Source organism: Trichomycterus rosablanca, chromosome 17 (assembly GCF_030014385.1).
Source record: "Trichomycterus rosablanca isolate fTriRos1 chromosome 17, fTriRos1.hap1, whole genome shotgun sequence".
Taxonomy (NCBI): domain Eukaryota; kingdom Metazoa; phylum Chordata; class Actinopteri; order Siluriformes; family Trichomycteridae; genus Trichomycterus; species Trichomycterus rosablanca.
In genome coordinates this window covers 17,274,701-17,294,297 of record NC_086004.1, presented here as the reverse complement: position 1 = coordinate 17,294,297, position 19,597 = coordinate 17,274,701, and the positions used below count along the sequence as shown (strand labels likewise).

The 19,597-nt window shown below is 38.7% G+C and overlaps 1 protein-coding gene across 2 annotated transcripts in view; it reads right to left on the bottom strand.

Annotated features, from left to right (window-relative positions):
• The window catches only part of scube2 (signal peptide, CUB domain, EGF-like 2), a 42,846-nt gene that overhangs the window by 10,904 nt on the left and 12,345 nt on the right, over positions 1-19,597 (bottom strand). Inside the window, exons 7-17 of one of the 2 annotated variants that reach the window (XM_063012653.1) lie at positions 16,142-16,234; positions 14,393-14,509; positions 14,174-14,296; positions 13,715-13,831; positions 10,836-10,958; positions 10,453-10,569; positions 10,246-10,327; positions 8,508-8,605; positions 7,582-7,749; positions 7,094-7,300; positions 1,885-2,055 (exon numbers count right to left, since the gene is read on the bottom strand). In XM_063012653.1, coding sequence (XP_062868723.1) covers positions 1,885-2,055; positions 7,094-7,300; positions 7,582-7,749; positions 8,508-8,605; positions 10,246-10,327; positions 10,453-10,569; positions 10,836-10,958; positions 13,715-13,831; positions 14,174-14,296; positions 14,393-14,509; positions 16,142-16,234 — 1,416 coding nt within the window. Of the gene's footprint in view, positions 1-1,884; positions 2,056-7,093; positions 7,301-7,581; positions 7,750-8,507; positions 8,631-10,245; positions 10,328-10,452; positions 10,570-10,835; positions 10,959-13,714; positions 13,832-14,173; positions 14,297-14,392; positions 14,510-16,141; positions 16,235-19,597 lie in introns of both variants that reach the window. The other variant, XM_063012652.1, reaches the window with a different exon arrangement.

The window sequence follows — 19,597 nt, the reverse complement described above, 5'->3', positions numbered from 1 at the left end:
ATTTTCTTTTTTTTTTTTTACAATCTAATCGTTTGCAATACTTCTTGAATGCACCACCCCTGGACTAGCTGAGGAGAGCCACAGACTAGTACACACCCCCTCAGACATGCATACAATTTCTGACAGCTTCAGACTGCTTAAAAGCGCTGTATTTCTTAAGGAGAGTCAGGCTATGCGCTCTATGAATCATCCACTACTCTCGGGAATAAGGAGAAACCCAGTCAACTCTCCCTCCTCAGACACGACTATTTGTGATTATTCAGCCTATTAGGTTGATAGCACAGCTGAGCTTGAGCATTTTGTGGTGGTGAGCTAGTGCATTACGCTGTTACACTGTGCCTGGAATTCAATTGTTCAAATTTTAATTTTTAAATCTATTATTTTTTTTTGTCAAGTCTAAGAATTTAATCCTGTATCTACAAAAAAAAACTTTTAAGGACTAAGAATTCATCCACCTTGCGTGTTGCTTTTGCTCAGTGTACCTAAACATTTTTTACAAGTTTAAGAATTCTAGAAAAAGTAAGCAGGTTTTTTTATCCAGGATCTTTCTGTAGTGTGTACTACATGTTTTTCAGACTAACCCCCCCACCCCCCCTTGGTGAAAGGTTCTCCATAACATGATAATGTTTCACACTGCCAATGATGTTATCACACATGGCATTTGGTATAATATCTTGGATATGGTTAAACCATAAACACAGCCTTCATTCAAGCCAATGTGTAAGCCATTCAGAGTTAATATTAAAACAGCCATTCTAACCAATTTCTCATATTGATTTGTTGATTTAGCCATTTACCCACTGTACATTTCATATTTATACCCCTTTTTACAGTCTACTGAACTCTTTGAGGTATGTTGAGTGTGTTTTAGGTTTGAAATTTTTCCCTAGTGCTTTCCTAACATATAAAACCTGACTTTCTGAATGCTATTTGTTTTAAACTGTTGTGTGGACAGTTTGTACTACAATCTTTTTGTTTTGTAATTTTAGTCAATGTTTAATATATTAACTATTCAGTATTCAATATTTAATCTAAAGTTGGCTGGACTGTTGACATTGAGACCTGCAGGTCTAAGTTTTGGTGGTTCCTGGAGTACACCTGACCATAATGATATGCTTACTTTCAAAAAGAGTTTTTATGATTTTTTATGATCTTGGCAAAGAGACCATTGTTTTATATACTATACGCTGGTGGCTCAGTGGATAGCACTGTCGCCTCACAGCAAGAAGGTCCTGGGCTCAATCCCCAGGTGGGGTTGTCTGGGTCCTTTTTGTGTGGAGTTCTCATGTTCTCCCAGTGTCTGTGTGGGTTTCCTCCGGGAACTTCGGTTTCATCCCACAATCCAAAGACATGCAAGTGAGGTTAATTGGAGATACTTAATTGGCCATGGCTGTGTTTGCCTTGAACTTGTGAACTGATGAATATTGTGTAACGAGTAACTACCTGTTCTGTCATGAATGTAACCAAAGTGTGTAAAACTTATTTTTACATAATTCCTGTATTTTAGTGTATTAATTGCAAATAATAAAAGAGAGAATACCACAGCTGCAATCAACCATAATAATGGACATTGAATTATTAGGAAAATTAATCAAATATAATATAATAAATATTATAAAACGTTCTACACCACTTTTGGACAATTACGAGTTTCAGTCATAGTCACAGAACGAACACAATTGTAAAAATCACTCAAATACAAAGATTGCACTGATATTCATGTCATTTAGTGAATGTTTGACTTCTGTATACAATTTGCATTTATTTTGATTCAGATAGTAAGATTTAATTTTACATGCTCTTTGTTTAGTGTGCACTAATCTACAATTAAAAGAAATGCACTCAGGGCGTTATTTTAAGGAACTGTCCGATAATCTGTCCTACCTCCACATTCAGTAACACTCCGGGCTCCTGTGGTTCTTGGGGTGACCCTGCCCTTTAGTCCCGGGCAAACCTCACATATTACCTGCCCTTCCTCATCTTGGTATGTTCCAGCAGGGCAGGGAATACACCTCCCCTGCTCAATGTCATGGTAGGTTCCAACGCTGCAGCTCACTGAAAGACAGAAATAAATAAAAGTGGTTTAAACCACTGGACATCCACTCACATACTGAGTGATGCATACAAAAGCTGCTCAAAGTACAAAACAAATCTCTCTAATGTCTGAAATTCTGATAAACAAAACGAGCTGAACTTCTTAACAGCTGCATAGCTACACACATCAAAAAGCCTTGTACACATACAAAATCCCTTTATAAGCACCCACACTTTAGCAAAGCAGACAGAGCACATGCTCCAAGGCGGCGTTTTTACCATCTTACCTCATAAGAACCCATAAAGACTGATTACAGGGGTAGCAACAAAGTCTTTTTTAATGTTTGCTTTGTAAAAACTAAATTACACAGAATGATTTATGGCAATTGCTACCAAATTGTGTCTCACACACTGGCTTAAAACCGCAAATATTTTTTTTGCAGAGATGACTTGGCCTGATAAAAATTATGTAGAAAATTGATGTAGTGGTGTAATTACTATAGTTAAGGTACACAGATATTAGCTTGGGAATGAAATTGCTTGTTATAAGCTTAGCCAAAAATATTAAATTAACTAAAGAGTCCAACAAAACCTCAACAAAAAAATAGCAAACCTCAACAAATTGGTTGATTTTGATTTTTCTCCAAAAAGTACCTCTTAACTGCTGTTATTTTTTTTATCCCTTTTGTTTTTTTCTAAACCATAAAGAGCCATCATTGCATTGTCTTTTTCCAGCTTTTATTTAAAGAAACTCCAGAGCCAATGAACAAGAGGAAAAGAGGAAGATGGAGAAAAAAGTGAGAGGTAGAGAGAAGCAAAGAAAGAGAGAAAAAAACCTTGAAGCCTTTCAAATGCAAAACGAGTGATTGTATTGAGTCCTCAAACTGATGGCCCCAAAGAGGTTTAAAGGACCTTTCACCTCTATTCAAGTCCCCCGGACTCTTTCCTATTTGATGACATAGGCAAACACATTGGTATCACAGTGGTAAAGAGCTGAACCCAATAAAAGAGGTCAGGATTGTGAATCGCCCTATTGAGTAGAGCCCAATCGCTCCCTGCTCCCTTCAGAAAAGCGCCAAACAGCTGATGCTAATTGATTCCCATGGTGTTCCTGAAGTCAATTTTCTCAAGCAGTTCACTGGCTGGGGTCACACTGAGCAGCCCTTCCTAAGGAGGAATTTGGCACTTACACTGCCCGCTTGAATAAACAGCCCGGGTAAAATGTCTCCCTTACAAAAACAAACAGCCCAACAATCACTAGGTGCAAATTTATGTGCTGGCAAAACACAGTAGTGAAAAGTGCAAATGTGCCAAAACCAGCTGCATTTATTTCCAACTATTTAAGTTTAGAGTGGAAGCCTTTGGTTAGAGAGGTTTATCCATCTAGAATATATTTCATCCACATCCATTACTTTCTTGAGAAAGCCCATTGTCAAATAGCCAAAATTAATACAACTGCTATTTATATGCCCCACAAAAATTATGTAAATTGCACAATGCCTTCTAGGTAGCAGCACTTTTTACAGTTACAGCATATGGAAGTGGACATGAGTACAATTACAGGCACACATTAAAGTGTAGGCCTTTAGGAATACTAATAAACCCCTTTTCTCCCCCAGTCAAGTTCTGTGCTGATGTGGGGATTTTTTTGTCCTCTCCCACTCCAGCAGCCCTTCTGAGGTTTACAATAGAGTGGGCAAACTGAAAAGGCTAAACTACATTTAGTGAAGGCAAGTCAGTGGGGGAGGTGGCGACAGGAGGGAAAAATACAGCTCTTTTTAGAGCTGGGGGTTAAGACTTCCTTTGAGCAGCTCTTGAAAATTGTATGTCTGGTCCTCTTAAGTCATCCTCTCGCCTGTCTAATGATGCTCTGGTTTCCTTGTGTGGAACCTGTGCCATGACATCAACACACCACTTGCTTATACTGGCATCATTTTGGCAAACACAAACATGCCACATAAAAGACCTGACTACACTCATACTTTGAAGTGAGAGTGCCGGGAACTTTAAAGTGATGCAATGCGGTTTTTTGAAAAGTCAGCAGTGCTCTAAATTGAACCGGAATCCACTGTATAAAAGATCAGTGCGAGCTGGGTAATGGTAATGCCAGTCCTCTTTACTTTCCAAGCCAAAACTACTTGTATAAATCAGACGCATTTAGCCCAACCCCCAACTAAAAAAGAGCAAGAGGGATAGATTCAAGCAAACTACAGAGTTTTAAATAATCTACATGCAATGAACAGTGTACAGCATTTACCCTCGTTTTGATTTTCTAAAGACTTAACTGTTTTGGATCTTCGAATTAGTGGCAGGGCTACTACCTGTTGACCAAGTCTTATGTCTGTATAACTTATGGTTTGGTTTGTGTGTTTTGTTTTATTAGAGAATAATGTTTTGTTGCCCTAGGGTCTAGATGACTATTAATGATAAAACCATGATTTATGCTTTACCAAAAACAGTCAAAAAGACTTCTACGACGGAAGCATTTGGTCATAGTTGGTGGTACACACTGGGGGCACACTATTTTGTGATATAGGTGTATAACCTTTTCCCCTCGATAAATAAATGATCTAAAAACTATGTTTTGTGTTTTCTCATATTCTTATATTATAAGAAAACATGACAAACATGAAAAAATAAAACCACTTTTAAAAGTCTTATATGGGCATTAGACTAAAAAAAGGGGGCTCAGTTTTACAAATACTGCAACATTTACAATTTACTTAAGTGAAGAAGGGCAGTTTACAGTCTACTGACAGGTATGGACACAAACCAAGAAGTAAACCCAACACTTGTAGTGTCCCTTGTGTTGACACTAGGTCTTTTAAAAGCTAATGGACCTCTCAGACCTTATGATGGTATCATAAAAGGAGGCATTGTTCTCAAAAGCTTTATTACAAACAGGCCTTTAAGAATTTCCCCCCTCTTGGTACTTTATCTGTGTTAGAAACAATGAGGTATCCACAGAACGACTTAGCCAAGGTTGCCCAAAACCCTTCAGTGGTTAATTCTCTGGGAACTCATAAAACATATGTGTATTCCAGCCAACTGCAGCCCCTATACAATGTGTCCAACTGGCAAAAATTAGAGGTGCATTGAAAGTGTAAATAACTTAATATGATTTATTAAAAGTAGGTGTTCAAATTACCTGTTCATGCAGCCTTGTAATCTACTAATAATCTAGCTGAAAGCTCAGCAAAAACACATTAAAATGAAATAAATAAATAAACACAGTTAAGAAGCTTATCTAACTCACTGAACTATTATAGGTGGGGTGAAATCCAAACAAATGATTTATATGATTTTATAAAAAGTAGGAAATGATAATGAGGATGCTTTTTCATCAACTAACTGATGCAAAATTCCAGACAATGATTAACATGATTAAAAAAAAACAATCCCCAAAGCTCACTGCTGTAAAGTGACCAGTCACTGAATAACTCAGACTAGACCTCAATGCTGAATATATAATAATGAAGAATACTATACTATATGTACAGAAGTATTAAGACACCCCTTCAATTAGTTTTTTTTATTTATGTGTTTTAGCCAATTGCCAACAGATATAATAAACTAATTATATAAAGAAAATTATATCCCTCCAACTTTGCAGCAACAGTTTAGGGAAGGTCATTTCTTTTTCAGCATGAATGTGCCCCTGGACACAAAGCAAGGTCTATAAAGACGTAAAGAAAAGCTTGGTTACAGAAACTTCAGTGGCCTGCACAGAGCCTTGACCTCAGCCCTACTAAACAGCTTTGAAATGAACTAGAACATCAGTTAAGGCTTTATTGACCAACATCAGAGCCCAGACATATAAATGCTCTTTTGACTAAATGGGCACAAATTCCCACAATCAAATCTTGTGAGAAGCCTTCTCAAAGGAGTGGCTCTACTTTAATGCCATATGTTTTTTTTTTTAAATAGAATGTCCAACAAGCTCATGGTCAAGTGTCCAAACAATGTTGGCCATATAGTGTATGTGTAATGCCAAGCTATGAGACTGCAATTTATGATAAGCAAATAAAGCAACACAACACACAGCACTAATTTAGACAAGGGCAATGTAAGCAAGTGCAGTGAACCAGACATGGGCCTTTAAAGTCTCCCTAACATTTACATTTGTTGCATATAATTATGAGAACTGAAATATTCTATATTTGATACATTCGGATACTGTAACTGGGTTCAGCAGCTCACCCATGTTAGTGGTGTCGTTCTGCACTGCCTAGTTTGGCCAGCAAATCAGGCATGGAGGCATGTGTGATCGGTCAATCCCTCCTAAATGACAATCACCTGTGCCTTATGAATGTTAATTCGTTCCAGGTAAAAGATTTTCTATACATCACAGCCTCTCTTTTTCCTCTACACCAGCTTGTTGTTGACACACTTGCATTTTCTGTGAAGCTGTAATGCCGGGTAGCTTGGGAAGTCAGCATTTTTTTGGTTTCTGGAAACTGCCCCTGATCTTGTAACATTTTAGGGCACTCCAAGAGAGACCCACTGTGAAAGTGGTTTGCCCCAGTAGTGCTCAAATGTTTACAGAGGGGAACCACATGTAAAACCATGTTACACGCGAGAGGAGGGATAAGGGGTTCCACTCAATAATAGCCAAGCCAGCAGGTTCTGATAGTTTTCTGACTGTTCTGGTTTCAAAAGCTGTTACGAGTTGCCTGTTATATCACAACATCCAGTCGTGATCCACTTTCTCCATCCTGGGTTATGAATGTTACTGTGTCATTATTTTGTTACTTTGGTTCTAATTATTTGGCCACCTCTTTTTTGCATTGTCCCCATTTTTTATTAATGGCATAAAGTCCCAATATTATTCTCATATTATTAATTATCTGCAAATGGGTTTTATTTCCATTCTTGCAGGTGTGTGGGGATTGTTGCACTGCACGTCCAACCCTGTTAATAGATACATTACCAAAAGCTATTTAACTTTCTTTGGTTTAGACTGATCACAGTAGCTTAATGAAACAGTATGATAATTATTAGGTGGCTCATAAAAAAGGAAAGAAAAGCAATACATAAGAAAAAGGATAAAGTCACTTACCACATTTCTTATTGAATAGCACATGCCCTGGGCTGCAATGTTCAGGGCCATCAGCAGGCCGTGCCAGTTTTTTGGCCAGTTCATACTCTGAGCCAGCAAAGTGCAGATGGAACTGCTCTTTATTGATGGACTTGCGAAGAGTACGAATGGTCTTCCGTAATCGCTTTTCTGAGCGCCGCCTCATGCATGCAAGGTCACAGCCCTCTGCTGAGAAAAAAGCTTGATAAAATCACAATAACCAACACACTAACACAGTGAGTTTGCAACCACCACAAATACCTAAAACATGCACACATTTCACCACCCACATGTTACATTACCAAACAAATTGCTTTAGCCATCTCAAAACAGGAGATACTTTCTCTTAGTGATTTGTTTTAGTAGCAAGTGTAAAAGTGTTGGTAAGGAACTAACAGCGCAAGCAGATAGATTAAAGCAAGAAGTCTGATGCAGTTAAAAGCAGACGCAAGGGCTGCAGCGAAACCAACCTGTTACCTCCTCTGGGTTTACATCCAGCTCAAACAGGGCTGTAATAGAGGAGCCCTCGTCCTCCACTGCCTTACGCCCATGACGGCTTCTCGGTCGGTAGCCTGAGGAGGTGCAGTGCAGCCTTACAAAGCTGAACTGCACATTTTCTGTAGGCAAAGCATCCTTGTCTAAGGAAAGAAAAATACAGCAATTAATGTATCTAATTTATTAAAATAAGGTCATGTACTTTACTCTTAAACTAAAACCCCTGCATTTTGCAAAATGCATTGCAAAGCTAAAACAGGAAAAGTCTTGTATTTTTTTAATTCATAGAATAATTCCTTCCCTACCATACTCAAAGTTTGCACTAAGGTATCTGAATGCAGTGTTCTTAACTGAAGCGCTGAAGTACCCAGTACCTGTTGCATCAAAACAGCTATCAAACTATTAACTACATCTTTCTATATGTCTCTTAATTCTGGATATAAATAGTTTACCAAAGGAAATACAATGTAATGCCTTTTTAGGGTCACATTCAATTGGAACATTGGAGAAAGTTGACTCTTTAAGCCACTGAATTGTAAAACAATCGCAAGTCCAAGTGACTGATGGCTTGGCTGAAATGATGTTGAAATACACACCACTTAGCTCTGCCTAATGCCCTGGAACTACCAGTAGTGCAAAAACATGTAATTTTAAACTCCAACATGACCCTTTCTCAGGTTTTACCTAGCCCCAACATTGATCCATCTTCATTGATATTTCACCAGTCATGAAGCCAGGTTTATTTTGTTAACTTCCTCATATGAACCATGGTTGAGGTAATGTAAACAGGAATTGTTTGAACAACGTTCTTGCAGGAAATGGCAGATTTATGTCCGTACATCAAAGCAGTGGCTGTGGATTTGTTTAGTTTTTTTAGTAAAAAAAGGGAACTGAATTTTACCTGACAGAGCCATGTTTAAGCTCTCAGTGAGTTTTTCCTGACTCCGTTTCAGTCCGCACTTCCCCTGGCCAGATTTAAAAGTGGCTATGGTTTTGATCCTCTGAGTGCATGACGATTCTAATGCTGAAAACAAGAAAGATTTGTGGCATTACTTTAAAAACATGGTCCAAACATATCATAATGACAGACAACTTCTGCCTGAATAAAAAACTACAACTAGTATTCATTTACATTACTTGGCCAAAAGTATTTGGACACCCTGTCTAATTTTTTTGTTACATTAATTCAAACACACCACAACATGTGTATGAAATCCTCTGTATGAAATAAATGTTGTTAACTTTGCTAACTTTGTTAACTGTGCACAATGAAAACAGTGTTTAAAAAGATTGGTGTGGAGGAAGCCTAGTGACCTGCAAAGAGCTCAAACCTTGGATAAACCAGGCATTTGTATTTATATTTAAATGCAAAAAATGTTGCTTATCCAAAGTGACTTGCAGAACTGGGACAGTATATATTGTCTACGCAATCAAGGTTAAGGTCAAGGGCCCAACAGTGGCAACCTGGCAGTGGTGGGCTTGAACCAGCGACCGTTTGATTACTAGTCCAGTACCTTAACTACTAGGCTACAACTGCACTTTGTAGGCTCATGTGTATAAATAGGGCAGTAAGTGCCTCTATTAAAATAGTTTGCCCAATGACATGCAACAGAACAGCTAAAAAAAAGCAAAAATAAATGATATATTTCTATATTCTTTTATAATTTATGGTGGACAAAGGAGAGCCAATCGTCGTTGTGAAGTGTACTACAGTATTGCAAGGAATATAGGTCAAGGTTCACCATTTTAGGAAAAACTGCATAGGTGAATAGTCCAACACCTTAGTAACAAGCACTATTACAGGGAATTAAGGATTAAATCATTTACAGCCCCTCAATTAAAAATTTAAAGAGTTCTAAAAAATCTCAGTGTGTGAGGGGCACAGCTGGCAACACATAATAAATATATTAATGACCTCTAATCCCTCAAATGGCACTGCATTAAAAACTGACATGCTTCTGAAATAAAACTAACTATGTAAGCTTGGGAATGCTTTGAAAAACCATAGTCAGTGCAAATATTACACTAAGTGTCAAGTTAAAACAACTCAATTAAAACAACTCAAAGCAGAAGTACTGGACTAGTAGTATCTGCATCAGCCAGACATCCACACATCTTTAGACCCAGGCTCAAATAAGATAACCTAAAGTAAAGTGAAAATGTGTGATGTGATCTGCCAAGTCCACCTTTAAATTGTTTTCGGAAATAATGGCTGTTACTTTCTTAAGCCATAACCATAGTAATGCAAAGTTAAACAGACAGACAGACCTGCCTGCTGTTTAGACCTGTCTCAAATTGGAAATGTGTTGCACATTATGAAGCACAATACACCATAACAGAGACCCTAAACTATTGAGCAGCTGACATTATGTCAAGCAGGAATGGGAAAAATATTCCACTTTCACAACAACAATAAAGTGTGTCTTCATTTCCCAAACGATTATAGTAACAAAGTAATCACAGGAACACTGTGACGTTGCTATTATCAAATTTTTAATTCATATATATTGAAAAATAATCAACTTGAATCTTATTTGTACCATTTAGATTAGAACTGTGTCATTATGTCCTTAATAAATTGTGTCTTTTCTACGTACACAATCATGCAGAGTAAAAATAAAGGTAGTGCATGCAAGAACTTGCCTTGGCAGTGAGGCCCACTGTCATCCCACTGTCCTGACAGGGGCAAGCCACAGGTCACTGTGTAAGAATCTTCGGCCCCTACATATGTTACATACCAGAGGGAGATGCAGGAGACAGACAAAAACAACAAGCCTCAAGTGTGAGTACATAAACAAGACCCAAAAGATTAATGTATTAAAGGGCAGAAGGACTTAAGTACTTACCATTGCTGATGTTAACTTGGGACTGGCAGGTCAGAAAGCAGTGCTCAGCCCCCCCATGTTTGCTACAATTTAGTGTTGGTTTGGCTGGGACTGCCTGTGTTGAAGAACCATCTGCTTCTGAACGTACAAAATCAACACAAGCTCACAGATAAAAGAAATCAATTGGAAAATACAAGGAATGTAAAAGAAGAAATACAAATGAGAAAAAATAAAGATGTAGTTGCATTTGTGTTAGTTGCTTGAAACTGTGCAGCCAGAGGCAAAAGGCAGGCAAGAAAGTAATGCACAAATAATGAAGTCCAAGTATCTCCTGCTTTAGTCCCAAAAAATGAAGACACAAACTGATCAGACAAGCATAACAACCGAAGTTAATAAAAACTTACCAATGCAGTCTTTTTTGTTCCAATGTAATTTGTAACCAGGATGGCAATGACACTGGAAACCACCAACAGTATTTTCACAGATGTGCCCACAGCCTCCATTGTTCACACTGCATTCATTAATGTCTAAGAACACAGAGAAGAAAATCAAAATGTTCCAAATTAATCAAATATTTTAAAAGAATGGCTGAAATCCTATAAAATTAGGTGACATAGCATATACTATATGTACTGTTTCTCAACCACCCTTATTGCAAAATGTATGCTATACACTATGACACATGCCATTTTCTTTATTATCTGTCTAATATCTAATGTTGCAAAGAGTCAAAAATCAAAGATACAATTACAATTTACACAAATGTATTTTTATCTTACACTAAACATATGGTCTTACATTTGAAACACTAAGGTACATTTAATACAACTGTTATTAGTATAAAGCTGGTCCTCCCCTTTCTTTCTATATAAGTATACACTCTCTAAAAAAGCTTTTACTAGTTTTTTGGAACATGACTCGAATCAAATCAAGGTTTATTTGTCGCATACATAGTCACACACAGTACAGGTAGTGAAATGCTTAAGTGACTGCTTGTCCATATTAGCTACAAAATAGACAAAGTAGACAAACGTATACAGTATATTTATCTTGGGCATCACAGGGCCCAGTAAGCGAAGGGCCATTAAGGAGGTCACTGAGGCAGCAGAAGTTGCCTCAAGGTGGCTGTGGATTACGAAAGACCTGAAACACTCCGGGACCCCAGGTAACATCACTGATGATGTGTCCAGGTTTCATCAAGTTGATGTATGTTACAAGATACAAAAAATAGAAATGTTTTAAAATCTGAAAGTGTAGAAAAATACAAAAAACTAAAAATTGAAATTAAAAAGAAACTTAAATATAAACATGGGCTCACAGTCATCATTCATGTTATATTTGGGCACAGAGTATTAACTGTGACTCAATACTACAGCATAAATGTGTCACAATTCTACAGTCTGTCTCCTATATTGCTCACATTAACCTCCATTATTTGAGTAAACAAACATCATACTTACTATATCCCACACCACCCACCTCCAGCATCACCAAAAGCAAACTACCACTTAGATCTTTACATCTAGGTATAATTTGGATTTAGCTGTGGACAACACTACTATGTTGGGTAGGGTTTTGGTCAGGTTCTTTGTGCAGAGTAGTACATTTCTTTCACTCCCAATTGAACCATTTTCAGGCATTGATTTGTGCAAAGAAACATTGTCAGGCTAAAACAGGAAACAGGCTTTGTGTTGTCACAAATCTGGAAGCTCAGTTTTCTCTAGAATATCAATGTTAGTTGTAGCATTTAAATTTTGCTTTCATCTAAAGGAAACTATGTGGCACAGTCTAAACCACTTAAAACAGCTCAGACCAATATACCCCTGCCACAAAACTTTTAGGAGGCAATATGGTATCTGAGTGTGCTGTTATTATGGCACCTACTTAACCCACAAAAGTCCATAAGATTGCCAGATGGAGGGTGGAAGTAATACCCTCACTTAATGTATTTCTACTTCCCCAAAGTTTAACAATGGGGTGGTTTACACAACTCATGCTTGGATTGTGCACTGTAGAATTATAAATGTGTTTTACTGCTAAGCAATGAAAGCTCTAACCATTAAGCTTTAAATATGCAATTCAATGTGCTGTCATTGCTGTTAATGCAGGATGGAACCCAATAGTGAGTGCTGTTTCACAACGCGCTGGTCTAATTCTGTGAGCTTGTGTGGCCTGTTAGTGCGTCTATATGATCTGTCTTATAACAGTATATACTGTCTTATAACAGTCTTATAACGGGACAGTGGTAGCCTAGTGGGTAGAGCTTTGGGCTATCAACCGGAAGATTGGCGGTTCAAATCCAGGCTCTGATATGCAGCCACTGTTGGGTCCTTGAGCAAGGCCCTTAACCCTGTCTGCTCCAGGGGCGCCGTACGATGGCTGACCCTGCGCTCTGACCCCAGCTTCCAAACAAGCTGGGATATGCGAAGAAAGAATTTCATTGTACTGTACAACTGTATATGTATATGTGACAAATAAAGTATACCTTCTTCTTCTTCTAAGTTCAATGTCTTATTAGAATCCTCTCTACTTATGTAGTTGCCTAGGTAGGCAGTAGGCAGCAAGACAGCTCACTTGGTTTTTATACAGACCCATATTGCTTGCCTGAAAGTATGTGGACACTGCTTCTTATTATTATGTTTTGGTGTTTTATGGTTTTGGAACTGGCACGGAGGCTTGGTGGGTAGCACTGTCGCCTCACAGCAAGAAGGTCCTGGGTTCGATCTCCAGGCGGGGTGGTCCGGGTCCTTTCTGTGTGGAGTTTGTATGTTCTCCCCGTGTCTGTGTGGGTTTCGTCCGGGAGCTCCGGTTTCCTCCCACAGTCCAAAAAACAATTGAAGACACTGAATTGCCCTGTAGGTAAATGTGTGTGTGTGTGTCTGCCCTGCGATGAACTGGCGCCCCGTCCAGGGTGTTACTGTGTGCCTTGCACCCATTGAAAAGCTGGGATAGGTTCCAGCAACCCCCCCCCTCCACACACACACACACACACACACCCGCGACCCTAATTGGATAAGAGGTTAAGAAAGTGAGTGAGTGGTTTTGGAACTGCAAGTCCAACAAGCTGATGGTCAACACGCCTTTTGCCAGGTAGTAAATATCTGAGGTATGGTAGACAAATATCACTTAGAGCCTTTTAGTCTTTTATTGTGGTTTGCCATTTTTAAACTCTTTCATTTACTGATTTAGAAAATGCTGTATTGTGTCCACCACTTATTATTATCTCTAATTGTAATTGCTTCAAAGAAAATTGACATAAACATGCAATCTAGACAAGTTATACCTCCACAGCGTGTCAGCCCATAGAGAGTGTAGCCCTTGCTGCACACACACTGAAAGCTTCCCGGGGAATTCAGACAAGTGTGGTCACATGTCCTCTCAAAGTAGCACTCATCAATATCTATAATTAAGCAAATATACACACACCACATGTAATTATGCACATCTGTCACGTTTACATAGGCTTATTCTCAGATTAAACATCACATTGAATATGAAAGAAACAATCTTTGCCTTGGTTACAAATAACAGGGAGAGGTACATTCCTCTGAGGGTGGGAGTCGTTATGCTTTACCAAAATGAATTCTTAAAACGAGCTTTTATACTCGCCCAGGTAAAGAATCTTCAAAGAAATCTGGCAAGTCGATACTGGCACCCTTCAGAAGACTCCCACCCTGTCTTATCTCAGAGTCCGACTACGCACACAAACACACCACCCCGTACAGAAGAACAGAAGCCTGACCTTGGCATGAGCGCTCATCTGTCAGCAGTTTGAATCCCTTGCGACAGTTACACTCGAAGCTGCCGATGGTGTTTCTGCAGAAGTGGTCACAGCCACCATTGTGTACTTCACATTCATCTATGTCTGTAAAAGCACACACACAACAGAGCTTAAGTCTAGATTTGGGTTCTACAATGCAGTTAATCCATGAAATTGACTACAACAGATAATGGTTTATACCTTTGCAGCTCTTGCCATCAGGTTGAAGGGTGAATCCTACTGGACAGCTGCAGCGGACACCTGTAGACGTGTCCTTGCACATACTGTCACATCCACCATTGTTCACAGCACAAGTTTCTGAAAGAAAAACCTCAAAATTATACATGACCTCTAATCACTTTATCTATTTTTAAGGTAGAACTATTGTAATTATTAACCGAGGTCTACTCAGACATTTATATGAATTTTATGTTGATTCCTCATTTAATAATGCCACGTTGACTTGAGGTTAGCTTCAGGATAACAGGCATGACTCACAAGTGTAAAAACTTGGCCAGATGCATTCGGGATAAACATGACATTTCTGAGTCATTTTAAAACTTAGCAGATTGGTCAGAAAAATGGAAAATTCCCAGAATTCTAACATAATGTTATGGCTGAAGTGATTTGGTGCCAGGAAGAACAATGACATGCACCAGTTTAAAATGAGGAGGATGGCTGACCATTGGACCAACTGATGCTTACTCTTGCATTGCATCTTGCATTTTGTATTTAAAACTGGATACAAGATGGTGCAATGATTATTTCCAGGTTTTTGATACACATGTATGGTGGCAGTAATGGCTCAAAGATTTATAATCTGAATTACCAATCAGAAAGCTGAGAGTTCAAACCCTTCTTTTACTCAGCTACAACTCTTGAACCCCTAACCGCTCACCTTAAGTCACTTAAAATCATCCTCCAAATTCATAAATGCAAATGTAAACAAGAGACCCAACAAATGACTCAAAAAGAGGCCAAATAGTGAGTGACTAATGTGTAGCTGCACCAGTCCCAATCTTTAAAAGGTTTTAAGGGGAACAGCCTTGTAGTGTTAAACCCTGACTACAAGCAACAGAGACATGATGGTCACAAGTAAAAACACAAAAAAGTGAATGGGTTAAATGACACTTCATAGGACAAATGCCAGCCACAAAGATAACCAATAAATCAAATATAATTTACAAATCAATTCAAAATACATAATATGGCAATATGTGTGAATACCTATGTATGAGCATGTTGGACTTCCCATTCCAAATACATGGGTTCTAATATTGAACTTAACCAAAGCTTTATGGCTGTAATAGGTACCACTCTTTCAGGAAGGTTTATAGTATATGAAACTGACTTTACAAAGCTAAAATGTCTGGCAGTGCTGCCATTCATAGACGTTTTGTATCACAGATCAATGTAAAATAAAAAACAATTGAGGAATGCCTTGTGGAATGCCTTCCAAGGAAAGTAAAGGCTGTTACAACTGCATAAGAGGGGGGGTCAACTCCATGTAAAATCCAGTGGATTTAAAAAAGGGTGTCCTCAAGCATGTGGTCAGGTGTCCACATACTTTCGGTCATAGTGTATTTCCGTCCCTGATATTAATAAAGTGCTATGGGTTTCACACAGTGACAGTGGCAAAACACAAATACTACTATATCATTGGTAACAGACACATAAATACAGTAACACCTCTACACAACAACACATGTGAAATTTACCACACCGTCACTAGAGCAGATTTTACAGTAGCAGGATCTGAGGTGAGAAAACGCAGATTCTCTGCCATTTCACAGTTTGTCTCAAAACCTGAGGAATGCCCAGCATGGATGGGAAATGCTCAAGTTTTTTTACACTGATGCCCTATATAATTTTCTATTAGTATAAGTTTACTATTTTAAGGACTGTGATCATGATGACAATTCTATATTGTTGTTCTGGTAGCATATTTACCCATGAGTAGTCGCCTCTTGACACGCTTATCCACCTCAGCAAAAAGTGAAGTGGCATTGTGATCAGAGCTGGTGTTGGCAACTTCGTCTCTTTCTGAAATGAAAAAAGAAAAAGGACAATGACTAAGAGAATTTGTGGAGTGCTTTTTAACAAGCATGTAATAACTTGTAAACTTTTGACTTGAAATGGTAAAACAGGACAGAATATTTATTTATTTTTATATATATTACATCAAAAACTGAATGTACGTTCAGACCAGAAACTAAAGGATGAGCAAAAGCTGCAGTAGTTAGTGGAGATAATACCACCCAAAGACTAGAAAAATAAAATAGCAATATTAAGCTGGAATACATGTACTGGTATGAGCTAAGATAAAGGCAGAGATAAGTTTTGAATTCCAGGCATACTCTACAGTGTTTCTCAATCTTCGTCTCAAACATTTCCCATGCTTAAATAAATACAGCATCTGTTTCCTCATTAATATTATGGATAGCAGTTAAGTGTTAAAAAACACCTCTAATTTCAGCTGAAATCAAAATAATGAGTTTAGTTACTTTAAATGTGTCTAAATTTATCCTAAATAAATAAAACTGTATTAAGTCATTTATAACAGAACTAATGTAGCTATAAATTATCCTTCATTATTGGAAAGTTGATAGCGAGACAAGTCTTCCCGTTCAGCATTTGTGCCTGACCTCAGCAATAGTCTTTGGACAGAATTGATAAAATTAGCAATAGTACAAATAGTACACGCCAAAACCTCATGGAAAGCTTTTTCAGAAAAGTGGAGTCCATTTTGTAGTAAAGGCAAGGGGGATAACTTTCATATTGACTTCCATGTTTTTGAAAATAAAGCCCTCACCAGCTCTTGGCACTTTGTCCACATACTTTTGATGTGGACTTTTAAAGTGCTGGATGTCATATCACTCAAATAAATTAAGCTTTATTTGTGTTTAGTTTAATAACACTTTTGCTTGTTTGTTGATGAATAACAATTAGTTGGCTACATACTCTACAAGGTGTCCCTAAAGTCCGGACACATAGGAAATATCACTAACTATAACTAACTATGTTTACTAAAATACACACACATACAGTGTATCACAAAAGTGAATACACCCCTCACATTTCTGCAAATATTTTATTATATCTTTTCATGGGACAACACTATAGAAATAAAACTTGGATATAACTTAGAGTAGTCAGTGTACAACTTGTATAGCAGTGTAGATTTACTGTCTTCTGAAAATAACTCAACACACAGCCATTAATGTCTAAATGGCTGGCAACATAAGTGAGTACACCCCACAGTGAACATGTCCAAATTGTGCCCAAAGTGTCAATATTTTGTGTGACCACCATTATTTTCCAGCACTGCCTTAACCCTCCTGGGCATGGAATTCACCAGAGCTGCACAGGTTGCTACTGGAATCCTCTTCCACTCCTCCATGATGACATCACGGAGCTGGTGGATGTTAGGCACCTTGAACTCCTCCACCTTCCACTTGAGGATGCGCCACAGGTGCTCAATTGGGTTTAGTCCATCACCTTTACCTTCAGCTTCCTCAGCAAGGCAGTTGTCATCTTGGAGGTTGTGTTTGGGGTCGTTATCCTGTTGGAAAACTGCCATGAGGCCCAGTTTTCGAAGGGAGGGGATCATGCTCTGTTTCAGAATGTCACAGTACATGTTGGAATTCATGTTTCCCTCAATGAACCGCAGCTCCCCAGTGCCAGCAACACTCATGCAGCCCAAGACCATGATGCTACCACCACCATGCTTGACTGTAGGCAAGATACAGTTGTCTTGGTACTTCTCACCAGGGCGCCGCCACACATGCTGGACACCATCTGAGCCAAACTAGTTTATCTTGGTCTCGTCAGACCACAGGGCATTCCAGTAATCCATGTTCTTGGACTGCTTGTCTTCAGCAAACTGTTTGCGGGCTTTCTTGTGCATCAGCTTCCTTCTGGGATGACGACCATGCAGACCGAGTTGATGCAGTGTGCGGCGTATGGTCTGAGCACTGACAGGCTGACCTCCCACGTCTTCAACCTCTGCAGCAATGCTGGCAGCACTCATGTGTCTATTTTTTAAAGCCAACCTCTGGTTATGACGCTGAACACGTGGACTCAACTTCCTTGGTCGACCCTGGCGAAGCCTGTTCCGAGTGGAACCTGTCCTGGAAAACCGCTATATGACCTTGGCCACCATGCTGTAGCTCAGTTTCAGGGTGTTAGCAATCTTCTTATAGCCCAGGCCATCTTTGTGGAGAGCAACAATTCTATTTCTCACATCCTCAGAGAGTTTTTTGCCATGAGGTGCCATGTTGAATATCCAGTGGCCAGTATGAGAGAATTGTACCCAAAACACCAAATCTAACAGCCCTGCTCCCCATTTACACCTGGGACCTTGACACATGACACCAGGGAGGGACAACGACACATTTGGGCACAATTTGGACATGTTCACTGTGGGGTGTACTCACTTATGTTGCCAGCTTTTTAGACATTAATGGCTGTGTGTTGAGTTATTTTCAGAAGACAGTAAATCTACACTGCTATACAAGCTGTACACTGACTACTCTAAGTTATATCCAAGTTTCATGTCTATAGTGTTGTCCCATGAAAAGATATAATGAAATATTTGCAGAAATGTGAGGGGTGTACTCACTTTTGTGATACACTGTACATATGGCATCACAAATAGTGGAAAACGCATTGCAGCTGATTAATATTCTAATTAAATAAAATGTTGAAAAATTGACACCTACACATTATACCTGCAAAAGCTTTTATGACATCTTATTCTAAATCCATATTTATTCTTACTGAGTTTGTAGCTATAACAGCTGTTACTCTTACTGGAAGGCTTTTTAGATTTTGGAGTTTGTATGTCAGAATTTTTAAGTATTTATCCAAAAGAGCATTTGTTAGACACTGATGTTGGACGAAAGGATCTAGCTCGCAATCTCTGTTCTAGTTCATCCCAAAGGTGTTGTCAGGTCAGTCAAGTTAAGTTCCTCCAGTCAAACTTGTAAACTTGTGACTTGAAGTGGTAAAAAAGGACAAAAGGTATTTATTTTTTACATATTAGACTGCATTAAAAACTGAATATGCTCCAGGGGCGCCGTACAATGGCTGCGCTCTGACCCCAGCTTCCAAACAAGCTGGGATATGCGAAGAAAGAATTTCATTGTACTGTACATCTGTATATGTATATATGACAAATAAAGTATCTTCTTCTTCTTCTTACAAAAAAGATAAACAAACACCCAAACACAAAAAAAATCTCTAGTTCATCCCAAAGGTGTTGGGGTTGAGGTTAGTCAAGTTAAGCTGACACCAAGCAAGTCAAGTTCTTTCACACCAAACCTTGCTCTGGGGCATAGTCATGCTAAAACAAAAAGATCTTTCCCCAAACTGTTCCCACAAAGTTGGAAGCCCCTGAAAAACAAC